Source organism: Hippocampus bargibanti, linkage group LG13, assembly GCF_051943395.1.
Source record: "Hippocampus bargibanti isolate YZ-2025 linkage group LG13, ASM5194339v1, whole genome shotgun sequence".
NCBI classification, from domain to species: Eukaryota; Metazoa; Chordata; class Actinopteri; order Syngnathiformes; family Syngnathidae; genus Hippocampus; species Hippocampus bargibanti.
Window position 1 is genome coordinate 5,788,338 of NC_142746.1, and position 20,021 is coordinate 5,808,358.

General features: G+C 41.6%; 1 protein-coding gene across 8 annotated transcripts; it reads left to right on the top strand.

Moving 5' to 3' along the window:
- The first annotated feature begins 14 nt into the window (after positions 1-14).
- Positions 15-19,992, top strand: sanbr (SANT and BTB domain regulator of CSR). Of its 8 annotated transcripts, XM_089012880.1 has the most exons (22): positions 519-873; positions 960-1,052; positions 1,262-1,413; positions 1,515-1,683; positions 2,466-2,562; positions 2,680-2,906; positions 3,016-3,074; positions 4,818-4,978; positions 6,954-7,040; positions 8,688-8,798; positions 8,915-9,038; positions 9,118-9,270; positions 10,075-10,217; positions 10,300-10,390; positions 10,463-10,495; positions 14,438-14,537; positions 15,435-15,517; positions 15,639-15,667; positions 18,374-18,447; positions 18,539-18,627; positions 19,256-19,332; positions 19,420-19,991. In XM_089012880.1, exons 3-22 carry the CDS (start codon positions 1,264-1,266, stop codon positions 19,466-19,468), a joined length of 2,106 nt encoding a protein of 701 aa, XP_088869006.1. In that variant the 5' UTR covers positions 519-873; positions 960-1,052; positions 1,262-1,263; the 3' UTR covers positions 19,469-19,991. The 8 variants fall into 8 exon arrangements, 6 of the variants coding, with proteins under 6 accessions (XP_088869007.1, XP_088869009.1, XP_088869008.1 ...); XM_089012881.1 differs by lacking the exons at positions 519-873; positions 960-1,052 and adding an exon at positions 15-324 and having other exon boundaries at positions 19,420-19,992; XM_089012879.1 differs by having other exon boundaries at positions 519-1,052.
- The last annotated feature ends 29 nt before the right edge of the window (positions 19,993-20,021 follow it).

Consider the following 20,021-nt stretch of genomic DNA (forward strand, 5'->3'; position numbering starts at 1 on the left):
CAAATAAGGGGTTTGTTGACTGGGTCCTCACGGGCCACCGTCCTTCCTGGTTTCCATTTCTCTGGCTGCAACACACCTGATACAAATACAGTACTGTATCAGGAAAGTCGCCCTGCTGGTTCGGAACTTGCTCGTGGCTATGAGCTGATCCGTTGAATCGCGTGTTCTATGTTGCAGCAGAATGACATTGAAAACAGGCAGAAGAGCGGCTCTTGAGGCCCGGAGCTGGCTATGCCGAGCTTTTAAATGACGACAACTTTAACTTCCTGGATTCATTCATTCGTTCATTTTCCGACCCGCTTTATCCTCGCTCCAGTTGCAAAGGTTCGTTTGTACTATAGCAGTCGTCTCTTAGCAACGGGACGCCCAGTTTGATTTTTGGTTTAAAACTAGACCGGATAAATCAACTAAACCGCCTTTGATATTCGCATTGTTTATGGTAAAGCTTTGCTTTTAAGAATAATATTTCGCGGCAGTGTTTTGCAGGCACAAATTTGGCAAATATGATTTACCGGTACGTTTTTTTATTTCCGCAGCAAACAAATAATTTGAGAAACCCTAATCATTAATACATCGGTTATAGTATAGCCAAGATTCACAGAAACATTAAAGCTCAATCTATTTTAATTGTAATGATACGTGCATGGCATTTATTGTTTGAAAAGGCTGTGCCTAACCATTCGAATGATCTACGACGCGTCTGTCCTGCTACTAATTGTTTCCAAAATTACAAGATGTAATTGAAGGCACCACGTATCCCTCAAAGTTAGCTCGCGTTAGCAGTGCGGTTCGCCGCCAATAGGACGTCTGAGCGTCCGCATCATTGATGCTCAATGACAAAACGCACGTCGACCCGGGTTCCTGTATAAAGCAGTAAGAAAATAACTGTTTGACAACAGGTAAGTATGTAATTTTTGTTTTATGCGCGCAACTCTGTTTTATCTGTGTTCGTGTTGAAGAAGAAGATCGACAATTTCTTTCGGGGGCGAAGGGCATCGTACAGGAGATACACTTGGCCTGTGATAGCATCATCCGCCAACATCAGTGGAATGGTATAGACATCGCAAGCATGTCTCAATATGATTAAACTGTTTTAATGTCGCAAATAATAAACATCTAAAATGTGATGACAAGTGTGGCATTTGCTGTTACAAATCAAAACGGTTTAACTGCATTAGTAGGGGATGACGTATCTAATCCAATATATAATTAGAAAACAACTCATGAACTACACTGAAAATTGCAATTGTGTTCTTTCCAGAGATGAGTCGCTGCTCCATGGACAACAACAACTTTCTTTATGACAACAATGTGCTCGTTCTGGACATGGTACTGGGCTCCCTTTGGGGATTGGCCCAGCCAATCGACTGGGATAGTGTGGCAAAGCTTGTTCCAAGCTTCACTCCCACAGAGGTTCATACTGTACATAGAGCATATGAACAGCCTAGCAGCCTGTTGTTGCCTGTCAGTAGGCACATGGTTTGTAATATAGAGCTTCTTATTGGGTTTTATAGTGTGAACTTCGCTTTGAGGAGCTGAAAAGCTCTGGAGGTCTTCCTCATGTAGATGACCAGTGCAATGCAGTCACAAAAGGAACGCCCATAGATGATGTGTCAACCATACTGGAGACTGCTCAAACAGTGGGGACACAAAGTAATCACAGCACTGCCTGTAAAGTTACAGGTAATTCAATTTGTAAAATTGCTTCTACCTCTGGATTTATTTTCCTTTTTTTTTTGGTTTGGTGTGTTGGAAAACAACAAATGTCATGCATCAAAAACAGATTACAAGAATGTCTAATAAAGGTGGCTAGGGGTGACCAGGTGTGTTACCGGGAACAGCTCCACCACTGGTGAATTTGACTTTAAAAAAAGCAATATATACTATATATTATTTCTTAATAATCTCTCCGCAAAGCAATGAAAGTGTATACCAAATTTACAGCGAATATTGCCAAGGGGAAGAAGGTAGGTGATAAAGAGGAGGGGTCCCAGGACAGAGCCTTGGGGCACACCAGAAGATACAGGAGAGGACTGTGAAGTGAAGGACTTAATTTGGATGAACTGAGAGCGTCCAGAGAGATAAGAGTGGAACTAGCGTAGGGGCGTGTTGGTGATCCCTATGGAGGAAACTGTCAAGTAGGATGGGATGAGAAATGGTGTCAAAAGCTGCGGTGAGGTCAAGAAGGATGAGGATGGAGAGTAAACCGGCGTCATCTGCCAAAAGAAGATCATTTGTGACTTTTAAGAGAGCTGATTCTGTACTGTGGTGGTGGCGGAAACCAGATTGGAATGGTTCGTAGAGATCGTTCTGGAAGAGGTGAGAGTTCGACTGGGAGTAAACAAGTTTTTCAAGGATTTTAGAAATAAAAGGAAGGTGTATATACTGTAATAAGGCGAGTTGCTGAAATGGGAATTAATTAGTTCCAGCGTCAAAAAACATCTTTGTATTTTGTGTCCATGCAGGCCGCAAATTAACACTCTCTGAGGGTCTTTGCACTTTAGAGAAGAAAGACAAAAGGGCCTCGACCGAGGAGGGTGACAAACCTCAAAAACTAAGAGAGTACGTTCAGATCTTTGTTTCTGCAGCGTTGCTTAAACCGCAGCGCGCATACTGTACGTACTTGACTTAATGTGACATACATTGTCAAATCAGTGATTCAAAATTATCCCCTCACAGTCCCAACATGATCATCCACGTGTGTGACGAGACCAAGAACCTGAAGCAAGATTTCACATGTGCCAGAGATCTTCTAGTTAAAGAGATGCGCTACTTTGCTGAATATTTATCTGTGGACTCAAAGAGATGGGAAGAAGTGGACATCTCGGTTCACTGCGACGTTCAAATCTTCGACTGGCTAATGAACTATGTGAGGAGGAACTCATCCAAAGACAAACCTCGGCTTGGTAAAATCTTGTAGGAAACTTTGACAGCTTGCACATTCCAGTTGGAACCTCCTGAACTGTCACTTGGTTGTATGTTGTTGATTGGTCGCATTGGGTTTATCACTCACAGAGCCGGGCAATGTGATCTCAATCCTCATCTCCTCCGAGTTCTTGAAGATGGATACGTTGGTAAGTGGTGTGATGTGCAATGTTGTCTTATTGGTGTTCAATTTTCAGGCATCTTGCTTTCCTGATGACATTTTTAACTTCTCAGATTGTTCAGTAGTCCACTTTCGATGCCAGTACAATATTGAACAAAGCAATGGAATCTTCTTTCCACTTCCCCTCAACGATGTCATGTTGATGTTGTTTACACCACAAACTGCTTGAGGGTGAACCAGCTGTGCCCCTGTCGGTTGCAGCCAAATAATGAATTCAGTTTCGCCTCAATTACATAAATAGACGATAATCCAAGTACAGTGATACCTTGTTTTACGAATGCTTTAGCTTACGAACTTTTCGCCTTATGAACATTAAATTCACGAAAATATAATCTTGGCATACAAACTAGTTTTCGGCAAATGAACCAAACCACACGGAGCGCCACGGTGGCTGCCGGACTATTTTTCCACACCCCCTTTGAGTGCAGACGGGGTTTTGTTATCGAGTGGACTGCTTTTCCTATAATGGGACCGAAAAAGACCCCACCACAGGCTAGTGTTAAGCCGAAGAGGACCCAAAAGAAAATTACGGTTGAGCAGAAGAAGGAAATCGTCGAAAAACACGAACAACGTGTGCGTTTGTGTGACTTAGTGTCGCAGTACCAGTATGCTAAGTCGACCATTGCTACGTGTGGCTAAGGGTGTTTCTGTGTTGTCTAAGCAACAGTCTCAGGCAATAGAAGACGTTGAAAAACTTCTGTTGATTTGGATTAACGAAAAGCAGCTAGCAAGGGACCGTGTGAGTGAGAAAGCACGGCTACTTCACTCGGATATCATCAAGAGGCAACTACATCAACGACCATCACAAAGGTAAATAAAACAACTTTATTATTCAGTACAGTTTATTTCTTTAATTACAATATAATAGCATATTTATTATACATAAAAAAGGTCTATTTTGTGTTGTTTTAAGGCTTATTTAGGAGAAAATTATGTTTTATGGGGACCTGGGACCGGATTATTCTCATTTATAATTGTTTCTTTTGGGAAATAAATGTTTGGCAAACAAACCTTTCGCCTTACACATACTTTCTGGGAACCAATTAAGTTCGTAAGCCGAGGTATCACTGTGATACATAGTTCACCTCATTCTGAATGAGCACTGAATGCACCATTTTGTTTCGGCTTTTCATCTCTCTTTCTCTCTATCCATCCACCTATCTATAAAAAGTTAATTTTGTTGAAATTTGGAAATTACAGAAATAAAGAGCCGCAATCTAGTTACGCCTGATTTTTTTCTACTATACATATTGCTATCAGTTTTGAGTAAATGCATCCCTTTGTCAAAGTACCATTCTAAAGAATCACGGTAACTTCTAATATTGTGTGTTTAACCTGTGACTTGATAATATTAGTTAAGCTTCTTACCACACTTTAAAGAAGTGCAAGTTTGGGTTGTTGGACACATTTTTAGGTGTGAATTGTTCGTTATCTTCAGCATACAATATGTCGACTATATTTGGCTGGTGATAGGTTTAGCTGGGAAGACATCAGCTCAACTGCAACCTGAATGAGAATAAAATGGACGGGTAAATGCAAACAAAACTGTCGGCATTCTTTTGCCACCTTCCTGTTTCACTTCCAGCCAGCAGAAACCATTTGAATTCCATTGAAATCACTGATACTGATACTGACCTTTTTTCAATTGTATTGCATAGTGCAATCGAAAGAACAATTACCCAAGAGCCATCATGAATCTATTTCTGCACAGGTGGAGGAGTGTGTCCAGTACTGTCACAAACACATGAACGCCATCGTGGCGACCCCGTGCAACATGAACTGTATCAACAGCAACTTGGTGTCACGGATCGCCGAGCTGTTTAACCACAATGAAGCAGACGACATCAAGGACAAAAAAGATAAGTTCAAGAGGTAAGAATGGATGGATCAATGGATTTACGGCAACCTTTCCACTCATCCTAAAGTGTCTAATCATACATACACCTGTGATGTCATGTCATACATTACATGAAGGAAACATGTCACAAGTGTAACACGTGTACAGTGATACCTCGGTTTACGAACCCCTTGGCTTCCGAACTTTTTTTTTGAACCCCTTGGCTTCCGAACTTTTCGGTTTACGAACGTTCAATTTATGACAATTTTACCTTGGCATACGAACTATTTTTCAGAATACACACGGAGCTGCCACAATGAGTGATGTGTTGTTCACGAACGAGCCCGTTCTCCTAAAAAGAAAATGGCAGCTGGCTTGTTTTGGTCCTCTATTCCCCGCCGCCAGTCGTCGGTTAAAGCCACGTGATTGGTCAAGAACGCAGCAGTGAGGGGAGGTGGTTTAAACATTAAAGAGACAGGCAGACGACAGAGCGAGAGAGTGACAAAATGGATAGAAAACAGTGAAATTTGGACTTGTTTTAACTTTGATAGTTCAAAGGCAGAGTGTAGACTGCAAGGTTAAAATTCCCATCAATCAGGCTCCACAAATAACCTGCACAAGCCATCTGTACACTTGATGTAAAAAGCTGTCAACCCAGCTAAACAGACCACAATTGATGAGGAACAAGGTAAAATTATCGCAGAGAAAGCACCTACAAGGGATCATTCCTCAAGATGGTGAAAGAAGAAGGCTACGTTCCTCATCAAGTGTTTAATGCTGATGAAACCGGCCACTCCATTCCATCAAGCCATCAACGACCATCACAAAGGTAAATAAAACGACTTTATTATACTGTACAGTTTATTTCTTTAATTATAATACCATAGCACATTTATCATACATAAAATAAGGTATATTTTGTGTAGTTTTAAGGCTTAGAAAATTATAAAGTAGAAAATGATGTTTTATGGGGACCTGGGAACGGATTATTCTCATTTCAATGGTTTCCTATGGGAAATTATTTTTTGGTATACACACTTTTCGCTTTACACACTCTGTCTGGGAACCAATTAAGTTCGTAAGCCAAGGTATCACTGTACTTTAAAGGACAATCGATGTCACTTTTTTGTTTCTTAACTGACATCGGAAAAATGTTTTATAGCATCTAAAATACCCAAAACACGCAGAATGATATTTTTATTCAAATGCAAAACACCAATAAAAATGACTTAAAGTGTCCAAAATCTGCACAAAAATTGAGCTGCGAATTGGGCATTTTCAGAAAGTCCCGCCCCCAGTTCGTGACGTCACGCCAAGACGTCTTGCATTGCTGGAGAATCAAAACAATGGCTTCAGATTCGGAGAATATGCTTTCTTGTTACACCTCCAGTTATGAATATGATTCAAATAGTTCTGAAGAGGAAAGCATACATGTTTGCAATCGATTAAATAATTTATTCCGTGCCATTTTGAGGCAACATTGGGGAGAAATGGATCACCAGAAAAGAGGCACAAAATGGCGACCTCCTGTGGCCACCTCCGTTTCCACAGGCTGATAAATTCCTTATATGGAGCTTGGACGCCCTCTTCTGGTGGCTTTTGGGTGCAACATGAGGTTTCCAGACCAAACAAGCATTGACGTGATGGAAGGACAGCTCCAATGTGTCTTTTTTTCGGTCAAGGGCGTTCCTTTAGTGACGTCACGTACGGACTCGTCACCAACTCAAAAACAAGACTTCCTGAATATTCAGCACGAGTCTTAAAACGTAAAATAAAGCTATATGCGGTGGAATCTTATTAAAATATGCTCAGTAGAAGTCATTTGAAGCCATTTTACAAATTATGGACACAACTTGTCCGGAGACGTCGGTTGTCCTTTAAAACAGTCACGTTCAATGATGATTAATCATGTCTCAGTCATGGAGCTGAGGCAAAAGTGAAGAATGTGGCAGGCACAACACTGAAATGAAAAACACATTTTTTCTCTTATTCTGCCTCCATTTTACAAAGCAAATTGTTCCAAAAGAAGATTGAGCTTCTCTTTGACCCAAACTACAAGAACCGAGATTCTCCAAGAAATGCCACAACGCTTTACAGGTCAAGACAGACATTTTTCAATGACACATTTTATTTTGTACTCAGTAAGTGATATTTTTCTCTGGGTTGATTGTTTTATGACTACGTCATTGGGGTACTAAACAAATTTATTCAGCCACCTATTCAAGCAAGTGGCTAACATCATAATGTCCTCTCATGCTTGACCATTTTAAGCATGCACGAATGAATCATTTCAAACGGAAAATATAATACTATGCTAAAAGTTGTTTATTTATTTGTTTGTTTACTTTTTTATATACATATTTGTATGTCTGTCTGTCTATTTATTTGTCTCTTTATTGTGTTATTCATTTGTTTATTTACTTGTTTGTTTACTTTTTTATTTACATGTATGTTTCTCTGTCTTTGTTGTATTTATTTATTTGTTTGTTTACTTTTTTATTTACATGTATGTCTGTCTGTCTTTGTTGTATTTATTTATTTATTGCCAGACATGCAAGTAAACTTTTCTAGATCAAGGTTTTGCGCTGATTTCCAATTTGCCTCCATTCTTTCTCAAGCACTATCCATTTTTATACTACTACTACTACTACTACTACTACTACCACCACTACCACGACCGCTACCACTACTAATACTACGACCACTACTACTACTGCTACTACTACTACTTTTGACTTTTGTTTATGTCGACATTAGTAAGAAATATTGTGCTAAGTATATTATAATATTGTGTTTCTGTTATACCGTACAATACCTATCTGGCTGGCTAGCTAGCTAGCTGGCTAGATATTAGTCATCTATTGGCTTGCTAGCTAGCTTTCTATATTTGTCTTACTACAGTAAAGTCTCGTTATATCGATATTCTCGGGAGTCGGAAAAAATATCGATATAACCGGACTATCGATATATCCGATCCTGCGGAATGTAAATTTTCTCCTTGCGTTCATAGAAATAGTATCGTAATAAGCAGTACTATCGATATAACGTGACTTTACTGTATTGTATTTGAGTCACCTCCGGGTTGAGTGAACGCTGGCGTGTATGGCTGCTGCTACTCACCCACTGAAAAACTTATCTTGTGACTGTAAAGTGACCTTGAGAGTTTTGAATGTATTATCCATCCATCCATTTTCCATCCCGCTTCTTCCTCAATAGGGTCGCGGGGGGTGCTGGAGCCTATCTCAGCTGTCTTCGGCCACGAGGCAGGGGACACCCTGAATTGGTTGCCAGCCAATCGCAGGGCACACAAAGACAAACAACAGTCACTCACACCTAGGGACAATTTCGAGCATACAATTCATACCACACTTGGTCATCCGTAGACCCAAACAGTATTCTTGACATGAGAAGTATTCCTCTGGCAGTTATTATCACAAATATAACAGCCACCCTAAACAAGGCAAATAAACAAAGAATTCAGCTTTTTTTGGCATGAAATTCGAATGCCATTTATAAATGACCAAAAGATGAAATTTTAATGAACAGTGTGAGTGACTTCTGCTCAGTGAGGGACATGAGGACAAGTGGAATCTCAGCCATGTCCTTGGTCTCCTCTGAGTGTGTAACAAAAGACAATTTGCGACATTTATCCCTTTTTTTCTGATTGTCATTAAAGCACTGACATTAGGCTGACATTACATATTGTCACTATACGTCCTTAAGCCTTGACTGTCTCTGATTCAGGTGCAGTCAATGCTTGAAGATGCTGACTGAAGACACGCAACGGAAGATTTCTTGTGTACCAGGCAAAATCAACATTGACCTTCATGGAGAGATTGTGTATACACACTCGAGGTATGACAGAACATATTTTGGACTCGGCGTGACTCCACCTTGCTGTAATGAGCTTCCCTTGGCCACTTGTGAATTTTGGACGCACCATCACATGATCTTTGTGTGTGTTTGTGCAGACAGAAGAACTGGGATGTCAATGAATACATTAGCGAACTGTATGAGGAGCTCAAATCATGGGTCCTGGTCTACTGGAGAATCTGGGGGACCATTAACTGTCTTAGCTGCTCCCGTTGCCAACAGGTTTGCATATATAAATAGACACAACAACAAATTCGATTATTTGTTTTGTCCGAGTGATTGTGTCGTGCTTTGTGTGTAGGAGTTTGTCTGTGTAGAGCTGACCCACTGCTGCTACCACCCAGAGAGTGTGATGTACCCCAGCGCAGGGGTGGATAAAAACTGGAAAGGGACGGGAATCTACCCCTGCTGCAAGCAGACAGTACTGCGCTTTGACCCCGGTGGAATGCCCAAGGTACATTGCGGGGAAACTCACACTCATCATTACACAAACAGGAAAATATGATTCCACCTCTGTGCTCTGATTGCCCTTGTTATTTTCATTGGCTGGTTACAATATGTGTTGAGCAAAGTGTACTTTAGATTCAATGAGATGAGCCTTTATTTGTCTCACAGTGGAGAAATTTACATCTCACAGCAGCAAAAACAAAATAAAGGAGCTGCTGTAAAGGCAGCCACTCTCGCGGCACCATCTTGTAGTCAAAAATAATAATAATAATGTGACACAACACAAAAGACTGACAATCTTTAATCTTTAACACTTTCTGCACCCTCTGCACTGCATGATGCAGTTTGAGATGAAAGACGAGCGGGTCAAAGCCTCCTTTTCACCAGTGGATCAGGGAAGTTATGGTAAAATGTGCACGTCTGCTGCACGTTTTGGAAGTAAACCCAAAGCTGTAGCATCCATTGATGAAAAGAGATTGTCTCACATCTCCTGTCCCACGTAAATCCGCTTCAATTCCAAGCCGCGACAGTTCCACATACGCATGCCACAGACATTCGACATTCCTCCCAAACAAAAACAGTGCTGGCAATATTCCTGCTGCGGAGGAAGCGCAACCGCTCAGCACAATCTCCTCCTTGATGAATGTCGTGGCCAAAAATCTTGAAAAACAAACCGCATCCACACGATGCACAACATAAAGTAACAAAAGACAACACAAAGACAACACAAAAAAAAACGAGGCTCGTGAGAGCACTTGCCAACGGCCGCCTACTCAGGCGCCATCTTCGACTTCATGACTTGGACTTTCAGGGTTGTCGAATGCGAGATCACATCGTGAAGGTTCAGAATGAGGAGGACTGCGATGAGGCCACCTCGGCGCACACCAGAGTACTCAATGATCTCTTGCTGCACCGAGACTCCGTGTGTGTGGTTGACTCAACGCCCGCCGACGTGTGAGTGGTCCAACCATAGAATCGCTCAGACTGTCTCCACCAATGACCGTGTGATGTTTTTTTCTGACCATGTGTGCGTCAGAGGCAAAGAATGCCCAAGCAATATGGAAAAGGATGGCGATGTCCTGGTGGAGCCAACCCTGCTCAGAACGCCAAGAGCAGACTCCAGCACTGTAAGCCTTTCTCTCTTTCTCCCGCCAACCAACCACACCCCACTACTGACTTTTGCTTTCTCTTTGAACCAGCTTTCGCTTTTGAAAAACTGGACTCTGCAACTGGTAGGACTGCTAACCGTATCACTAAACTGTAGATTGCATTATTTGGTTTGTCTTGAAAGTAGGGATGAAGGTATTGATGGAACAATCGAACATGGGGGTGTCAGATATTTTGACTCATGTAGAGTCACAAGCAGATTTTAACTCATTCACTGCCATTCACAAATTCATTCAGGAATTGAAACTATGACGTAGAGCGCCATTCCAGAATTTGTTCGGGTTTTGTTTTTTCTTGTTTGGGTGCTGATAAAGCACTGGCCATGGCCTCTGGCAGTGTTTTTTCCCTTGCACAACGGGGGCAGCATTTCACTTTTTTCCATGTTCGCGCTTTGTTCCAGCTTCAGCTGTTGTTCAAGCACTAGGCAAGTCAATATGCACGTATTGCATTGTATTTTGGACATCTGCCATAATTTCAAGATCATATAACTCCAGACTTATATAATTTAGGAATTAACTATTTTTTTCTGATGAAAGAAGACAATCTAAGTTTTCTAACTTTTTTTATTGAATGTTTATGTCGTCTTCTCCTTTTCCTTTCGGCTTTTCCCTTTAAGGGGTCGCCACAGCGAACCAGTGTCCTCCGTCTTCAGAGGTTTGATTCGCATGTTTGTTTTGGCCAAGCTTTTACGTCGGATGCCCTTCCTGACACAACCCTCTCCATTTATCCGGGCTTGGGACCGGCACAGTGCGACACTGCCTTGTGGGCTCTTGTCGCTACAGAACAAGCAACTCTAAGAACTTAATAAAGATGAAGGTGCTCGAAGTTGTCCTAGAACTCAATATTCTGTGGTTCCTGGAATTCGAGTGACAATGACAAAAACCTTGACACTGGAGTGTCAGGGTTTTTGCACATCGTCTGGCAGTGAATGAGTTAACATTAATGCCAAGTACAGTATAATTATTTTGGATAAGGAACTGGTTTGATATCCTTAAAGAGGAAGACGGGCATTTGGATGTGGGCATCTGGCTTTCACACATTGAAACATAAATGGAGATTATCATAATTTCCGGAATATAAACCGCGATTTTTGTCACAAGCTTCCAACCCTGCGGTTTATGCAACGATGCGTCCAATGTATGCATTTTTTTCTGACGGCCACCATGGGGCGCTCGAACAATAAAGGTATGAGTGAGACACGGCGAATACATGTGCTGAGGAAGACGCAAGTTAATGTAACAAGTTAACTACGCGTGTGAATGGTGCATTTAAAGTGCCCCTCCGTGTTGAATGGGTTGCTTAATCGTTTACGATCGCTTATGTGAAGAGCAACTTTTGTCTGCTAACGTATTTCTTCCGTGTCCCAGTGACTTGGTATGTCTTGCTTGTATAGGCAGGTTTTTTTACCACCCCTATTCGGCTGTTACTACCGTAATGCATTTTGTGTTGATGCCGCGTAACATGTACTGTTTTGATCGAAAAGTTACGGTATATTATTAAAACTTTGAAAACATTTTCTGTGTACCATTTTTCTTTATAAACATGTGGTTTATAGACAGGTGCAGTTTATGCATGTGCAAAATGGTTTGTCCTTTAAAAATGTACGTACTTGGTGAGGCTTATAATCAAGTACGCTTTTTAGTCCGGAAATTACGGTAATCATAATTCTGCTTGGGTACAGTATTTGACTAGCAAGGATAGTCAAATAAAATATTATATATATTATATTTATATATTATTTATATTTTCTTGACTTGTCAAGATTCCCCTTCGAGACAAAGAGGAAAATAAGTTCACCATAACACAAAGATCAGTCAAAAACTCACCCCCGCATGCCTATTTCTGGAACTCTGTCACAAGCTTCCAACCCTGCGGTTTATGCAACGATGCGTCCAATGGCGGCAGGCCATAGATAAAAATACATAAAGAAGGGCTTTATGTATTTTTGGCAGGCCATAGATAAAAATACATAAAGAAGGGTTCCCCCTCAGACCCATTGTTTGTAGCATTGACTCCTCTACATACAATGTAGCCAAATATTTAAAAACTATTTTAGCTCCGTTGGTTGGTAACACACAATATCACGTAGAGAACACCACAGAGTTTGTAGAGAGGATCAAAGACCTCATATTGGAACCTGAGGAAACTTTGGCATCATACGATGTGACTTCTCTCTTTACATCTGTCCCAACCCCAGCAGCAGACTCAGTGGTGAGGACGAGGCTGCTGGCGGATGTTTCTCTGCATGAAAGAACCAAACTTAAACCGGATCACATCTGCCAATTATTAGAAATCTGCCTTAACACTACGTATTTTCAATTTCGGGAAAACATTTATAAACAAATTCATGGTTGTGCTGTGGGCTCACCAGTTTCACCCATAGTGGCTGGTCTTTGCGTGGAGGAGATGGAGAGACAGGCCCTCGCATCCTTCCCGGGGACAAGGCCTAGACGCTGGTTTGGATATGTGGACGATACTTTTGTCATAATTAAGAAGCAGGAAATTCGGTCCTTCGCGCATCGCCTCAACTCTGTAGACTTCAACATTGAATTTGCTCGTGAGGACATTTAGGAGAGCCAACTAGCCTTCTTGGATTGTAAAGTAATTATAAAAGAGGACAGAGCGCTAAAAACAGAAGTCTTTAGGAAGGCTACGCACACTGACCAATACTTACTTTTTGACTCTAGCCACCCTTTGCAACATAGACTGGGAGTTGTCAGAACCCTCCAGCATAGGGCTAGATTAATGCCAACTAGCACTGAAGGTGGAGAAGAGGAGTCGGAACATATCGGGAGAGCACTCGCTAACTGTGGGTGCCCTCAGAGGTCATTCAGCAAGTGTCAGAAAGAAAGAATAGCGAACGAAACCAATAATTCTCAAGATTCAAAAAGGAGAGGAGTAGCAGTACCGTACATTGCAGGAGTTTCTGAAAAATTACAAAGAGTCCTTTGGCAACATAAAATTCCAACTTATTTCAAACCGATAAACACGTTAAGGCAAAAATTAGTGCATCCAAAAGATAGGCTACCAAATGAAAAACAAAGTAATGTAGTTTATTCCATACATTGTAAGAATGAAAATTGTAAAGAGCAGTACATTGGGGAGACTCAACAAATTCTCAAAAAAAGACTTTATCAACATCGCAGGGATAATACTAGTGGGCCTCAATCGGCAGTACATTTGCACCTAAAAGCTAGCAACCACTCATTTGACGACAATGAGGTTAAAATCTTAGCGAAAGAACATAGATGGTTTGAAAGGGGGGTAAAAGAAGCAATTCTTATAAAACAACAAAATCCTTCATTAAACCGGTCTGGTGGGGTGAGGTTCAATTTGGATCGTTCATACAATAGCCTGCTTAGGCAAAACAGGTTAGGCAACTTTTGCAATGCTGATGAGGGTCGTTATGCTGATGAGGTGATACCGGGGGGAGTGGGGGTAATAGGCCAGTCGTTAGTCAGGAATGTAGGAACAATCAGTGGGGCCACAGGGAGGGGTCCCTTGCCCCCCCCAACCTGAGAGTAGGGACCTATCATAGCTGTGTCCGGCGCCACCATGTCTGGACATTAGGGATATATAAATGAGGCCGATACGACCAGTCAGACTTTAGTTCGCTGACGAAGCCTCTTGGATAGGAGGCGAAACGTCCGAAACCTTCACTTTTGTACAGATGACGGCTGAAGAAACCTTCTCATCGATTATAATCAAGTACGCTTTTTAGTCCGGAAATTACGGTAATCATAATTCTGCTTGGGTACAGTATTTGACTAGCAAGGATAGTCAAATAAAATATTTTTTTTTCTTGACTTGTCAAGATTTCCCTTCGAGACAAAGAGGAAAATAAGTTCACCATAACACAAAGATCAGTCAAAAACTCACCCCCGCATGCCTATTTCTGGAACTCTGGTCAACCTTGCCAAAATGTCTGTCAGCGAATCATGAAAATATGCTGTCAAAAAGAAACAAGAAAACCATACAATTTCTATTTAAATAACGTGTCCTTTCAGAGGCAGCAATCTGTCCTATCAGAGGATGAGGACTACAGCACCGTATCCGAAGTCACCGAGGATGAAGTGGGAGATGACGACGAGCTGTCCAAGAAGCAAGGTGACGTTGTTGGCTTGTGACAAAGTGTGTGTGTGTGTGTGTGTGTGTGTGTGTGTGTGTGTGTGTGTGTGTGTGTGTGTGTGTGTGTGTGTGTGTGTGTGTGTGTGTGTGTGTGTGTGTGTGTGTGTGCGCGCGCGCGTGTGTGTGTGTGTGTGTGTGTGTGTGTGTGTGCATACTGTATATTTGTGTACGTGTGTGTGTTATGAAAACAGGTTGACTCAAGGACCATCGTGTTCCCATTGTCATGAATTCTAAGCCCCTTTTATACATTAAATTGCAAACAAAGCATACTGATTTTTCAATCATGACCTCCCAAAATATATGCATGCCATTTTTACGGGCATGAAAACACCATGACTTACACATTGCATTTCAAAGTGCTCCCCCCCCCCCCCCTTCAAAAAAAAAATAGTTCAGGTCGGTCAGTGGCAGTCAATCGTGTTCAAAAATGTTTGACCCATAGTTAACTCATTCACTGCCAGACTATGTGTTAAAATGTGTCCACTCCAGTGCCAGGGTTTTTGTCATTTTTACTGAAATTGCAGGACCTACAGAATATTGACTTTTAGGACTACATAAACATTCAATGCAGTGTAAGAAACCTTAGTTCAAAAGAAAAATAGTTAAATTGTATGGGTCTGGAGTTATCTGAGCCTGAAATGGGGGCGGCTGTACAAAAGGCAACTGTTGCCTCCTGGTGGGAGGGAAAATATTGCCAGAAGTCTGACCAAAATCCAAACAAATTCAAGAATTCCGCTCCACGTCATGCTTTTCAATTCCCGGATAAATTCGGGAATGGCATTGAATGAGTTAACAATCCAACCATTTTGACCAGCAGATGGTGTCAGTTAAAGTATCTGAAAGTATCTGCTTATGTCCATTCTCATGTGTCTGCAGCTGCCAAAAAGGTCAAGAACTCCAGAGTTCTTAAAAAACAAATGTCCTCGCCAAACCTTCACCGAAAAGTCAAACCGGACAAAGTGAGTCACAGTTTGAATAAACATTATAAATGGACTACAATGCTTACTCATGTTATTTACATGGAAAAAAACCTATCTGACATATTTGAATTTTCCAACGTGTTTGATTTTCTTGCTACAGTCACAGCCCAGAGACAACGGCCCTTTCGTGTGAGTATGGAAAACAATAAGAATTTTCTCATTCATTCATTCATTCATTCATTCAACTTCCGGACCTCTTTCTCCTCACTAAGATCGCGGGGGGTGCTGCAGCCTATCCCGGCCACCTTCAGGCAGTAGGCAGGGGACACCCTGAACCGGTTGCCAGCCAATCGCAGGGCACACAGAAACAAACTAGCATTCGCTCTCACACTCACACCTAGGGACAATTTAGAGCACAGGTGTCAAAGTCAAGGCCCGCGGGCCAAATCCGGCCCGCCACATCATTTTTTTCGGCCCGCGAAAGCAAATCAAACTTGTTAAATTCCATGATGATTGCTAAAATCTGAGCCAAAATTTCATATTTTTGGATGTCAACCACAATAAAAGTCATTATTCTTGACTTCAGATTTGAAAACGAGTTATTCATTAATTTGCTGTGTGCTCTATCTGTAATATTTGAAGGGATTTAAACATTCTAATGGGTTCCCCAAATTCATAACGGCCCTCGTGAGGAAACCATAACTACAACGTGGCCCGCGGCAAAAAATGACTTTGACACCCCTGATTTAGAGTGTTGGATCAGCCTGCCATGCATGTATTTGGGTTGTGGGCGGAAACTAGAGTACCCGGAGAAAACCCACACAGGCACAGAGAGAACACGCAAACTCCACTCAGGAAGGCTCGAGCTGGAATTGAACTAATACCTCTACCCTGTGAAGTCGACTTGACTACCCGGACACATTTGTTGTAATGTTGACAAAGCGGTGGTCAGACCTCTGGCAATGTGGTCAGACCACTCCAATGATTTGCCTTTTGTTCAGCCGCCCCCATTTCAAGTTCAGATACCTCCAGACAAGTGTTTCTGAAACTGAGTTGGACTGAACCCGGGGGGGGGGCTCCTGACCCCTCTAACTTTGGAATTGCCGTATTTATTCGATTATAACGCGTACACGTGTATAACGCACTCCCCTAATTTTCAATTAAAAATCGGTCTGAAATTTCGTTTCACTAAATCAAAACTCTGGATATCGGTAATTGTGCAAAACAGCAATGCTTGACTCACTTTTCACCGTGTGGGAGACCAGGAAAGGAAATGAAGCGTAGCTAAAGAAATGGTCACCAACAATCAAAAAAAAAGGAATGCGCTTGATCCGAGAATCGACACTGAACAACAGCTGAAGGTGGAACAAAGAACAACTGTGGAGAATAGCCGTGGAAAGGCTGCCCCCTCCTGGAAGGGATAAAGCGTTAAATATATATGAGATTTTTTTTTTTTTTCCCCAGGCCTCGTTTATAACGCGCACCCAAACTTTGAGTTCTTTTTTTAGGTAGAAAACGTTATCCTCGAATAAATACGGTAACTCTTTTTTTTCCTGACAAAAGAAGAGAGTCTCACGTTTCTTACGCTGCATTGCATGTTTATGTAGTCCTAAAACTCCAGCAATTTGAGTGCCAATGACAAAAACCCTGGCACTGGAGTGGACACAATTTAACACATTGTTTGGCAGTGAATGAGTTAAGTACATTGTCCAGGCAACACCAATCACTTGAGTACACAAATGTCAGTCACACCCATCGTGACTGTGTGACTCCAAAAATATCTCACGAAACACATTCATTCGGCTCCCTCATCCCAAACGCATTTATGCTCGTCATACTGACGACTTGAAAGTGTCCAGAGAGATGAATGCAAGTCTGAATGGCTGTTTGTTATCTACAATGTATGTAACCTGTAATTGGCTGGTGCCCGCTGAAGGTAGTGACTTCACCATAAAAGTGAGATGGCATTGGCTCCTGTGAACCTTTTGACTAGACAAATAGTCGAGAAAATGATTACAATTACATCACTGCTCTTTTATGATGTCTAAATAAGGGGGGGAAACGTTACCACCTGGCATTCCTTTCACTCTTGAAAAGTGGCTTTAAAGGACAACCGACGTCTCCGGACAAGTTGTGTCCATAATTTGTAAAATGGCTTCAAAGGACTTCTACTGGGCGTATTTTAATAATATTCCACCGCATATAGCTATATTTTACGTTTTAAGACTCACACTGAACATTCAGGGAGTCCGTATGTGACGTCACTGAAGGAACGCCCCTGTCAATGTATTTTGCTGTACTTGTTTGGTCCGAAAATCTCGTGTTGCACCAAAAAAAGCCGCCAGAGGAGGTGACCAAGGTCCATGGAAGGAATTTATCAGCCTGTGGGCTGATTAATTCCTCACACGGAGCTTGGTCGCCATTTTCTGCCTCTTTTTGGGTGATACATTTCCCCCCAATGTTGCCTCAAAATGGCACGGAATAAATTATTTAATCGATTGCAAACATGCATGCTTTCCTCTTCAGAACTATTTGAATCATATTCATAACTGGATGTGTAACAAGAAAGCATATTCTCCGAATCTGAAGCCATTGTTTTGATTCTCCAGCAATGCAAGACGTCTTGACGTGATGTCACGAACTGGGGGCGGGACTTTCTGAAAATGCCCAATTCGCAGCTCAATTTTTTGCAGATTTTGGACGCTTTAAGTCATTTTTATTGGTGTTTTGTATTTGAATAAAAATATCATACTGCGTGTTTTGGGTATTTTAGATGCTATAAAACGTTTTTCTGATGTCAGTTAAAAAACAAAAATGTGACGTTGGTTACCCTTTAATGCTACAAGATACGTTTGCAAACTAACCAAGTGACCACATGTTATTTGTGTTGTGTAGAGTAAGTGTCCCAAAAAGTAAGTGGGACAGTGCTCGCTCCATGCGGTACAACCAGGATGCTCAAAGAGAAGAAGGTAAACGGATTTTGTCGAGATGTTTAAACGGCTCTCAGCGCTTATAGTTAAGCATATTGACATGATGACGCCTCATTTCTTTTCTTCACAGACCAGCGTCGCATGGCCGAGATCATTGACTACCTCACCAAGATGCGCTTTGGAGACCGGGACCAAAACAGATGCAAGGATACAAAAGAGGTGTGCGTCCAAGTAGTATGTGGCAATCTATAATAAGAATAATAATAATAATAGTAATAGTCACAGTAATAATAATCATAATAATCATAAATAGGAAAGTGGTAATAATAATAGTAATAATAATAAATAGGAATAGTGGTAATAATAATACATTTAATCTATAAGCGCCTTTCAAAACTGTCAAGGTCACTTTACAGTCACAGGATAAGTTTTTTTTCTGTGGGTGAGCAGCGGCAGCCACATGCGCCAGCGTTCAACTCAACCTGGAAGTCACTGAAATAGATAGAAAGCTAGCTAGCTAGCTAATAGCCAGCCAGATAGATCACAGCTAGCTAATAGATAGCAAATAGCCAGCTAGCTAACAGATAGCTAATAGACGTAGGAATTGACTTGGACTTGTTTGGAATGAAACTGTCATCTATTTTGCCATTCAGATATTAAACTGAAAATTCATTTGATTCATTGGGTATTTGATTACGGCGTGAACAATTCTGGCTGCAGTTAGTTTGACTTGCCTACATGCAAATGACTCTCTCACTCAAAGGCACAATAAACTCACATTTTGACCCAAGGTTAACCAAAATCGCTCGCGTTTCAGCCTAATGTGCGTTTGTATGAAATCTTGCAGCCAGCAGGTGGACTCTACTCCAGACTGGAAGCGCAATTCAAGACTCAAAGCAGACTCACCTTTGACAAGACGCCAAGGTGGGCTATATAGCTGCAAATCTGCAGGGGAAACAATAATAATTGAATCTAGTATCTAATTATTTCTCTGCGTGGCCCCATTCTTAGACCGAAAATGCGTTACGCTCAGATCCGGACAACTATAGAGAAGGCCTAATGTGAACAAGGCCCATCTGCCTGCTCCATAGACATTCGTCAACTCTGCCTCCTTTTCCCTCCCACCCGCCTTTCACGTCAAGCATCCATCGAGCGGCCTCTTCTGCTCAACTCAGGTGACCTGCAGGGGTACAGCATGCTCTGCAGTTTGTTTATGCAGCTGCGTTCGGTCCTTGAAATACAAGGAACTCCAGTTCAGACGAAGCATCACCCCAACTGCAATGTTTCTGGACCATAGACGAGGCAGGGGATTGGCTACAAAAATGAATGAGTGTATCATAGTGTGCGCACACCAAAAAAAAGTTTCATGTTGATCTGTGCTCCACAAGAACTGAGCATGAAGCAGGAGGGGATATGTGTATGATTAGTGGGCTCTGTGCCTTCGTCTTCATCAGCATTTGAAGCCTTTCAGTTTCCACAATCCGCATGAAATCAAAGTGTGTGATATGATTGTTGACCAATCTTGATGTCACTGCTATTTTTGAGTGTGTCTACCATAAAGAACACTGCTTATCAATTTGAATTTTTCCCCTTTTCTTTTAATATTTCTACCC

Excerpts from the sequence above, each read along its gene's own strand:
- sanbr (XM_089012881.1), top strand. The coding sequence starts at position 1,264 with ATGAGTCGCTGCTCCATGGACAACAACAACTTTCTTTATGACAACAAT. Across the intron at positions 4,979-6,953 it reads AAAAAAGATAAGTTCAAGAG|CAAATTGTTCCAAAAGAAGA; the intron begins GTAAGAATGGAT and ends CATTTTACAAAG. Across the intron at positions 15,668-18,373 it reads AGAGACAACGGCCCTTTCGT|AGTAAGTGTCCCAAAAAGTA; the intron begins GTGAGTATGGAA and ends TGTGTTGTGTAG.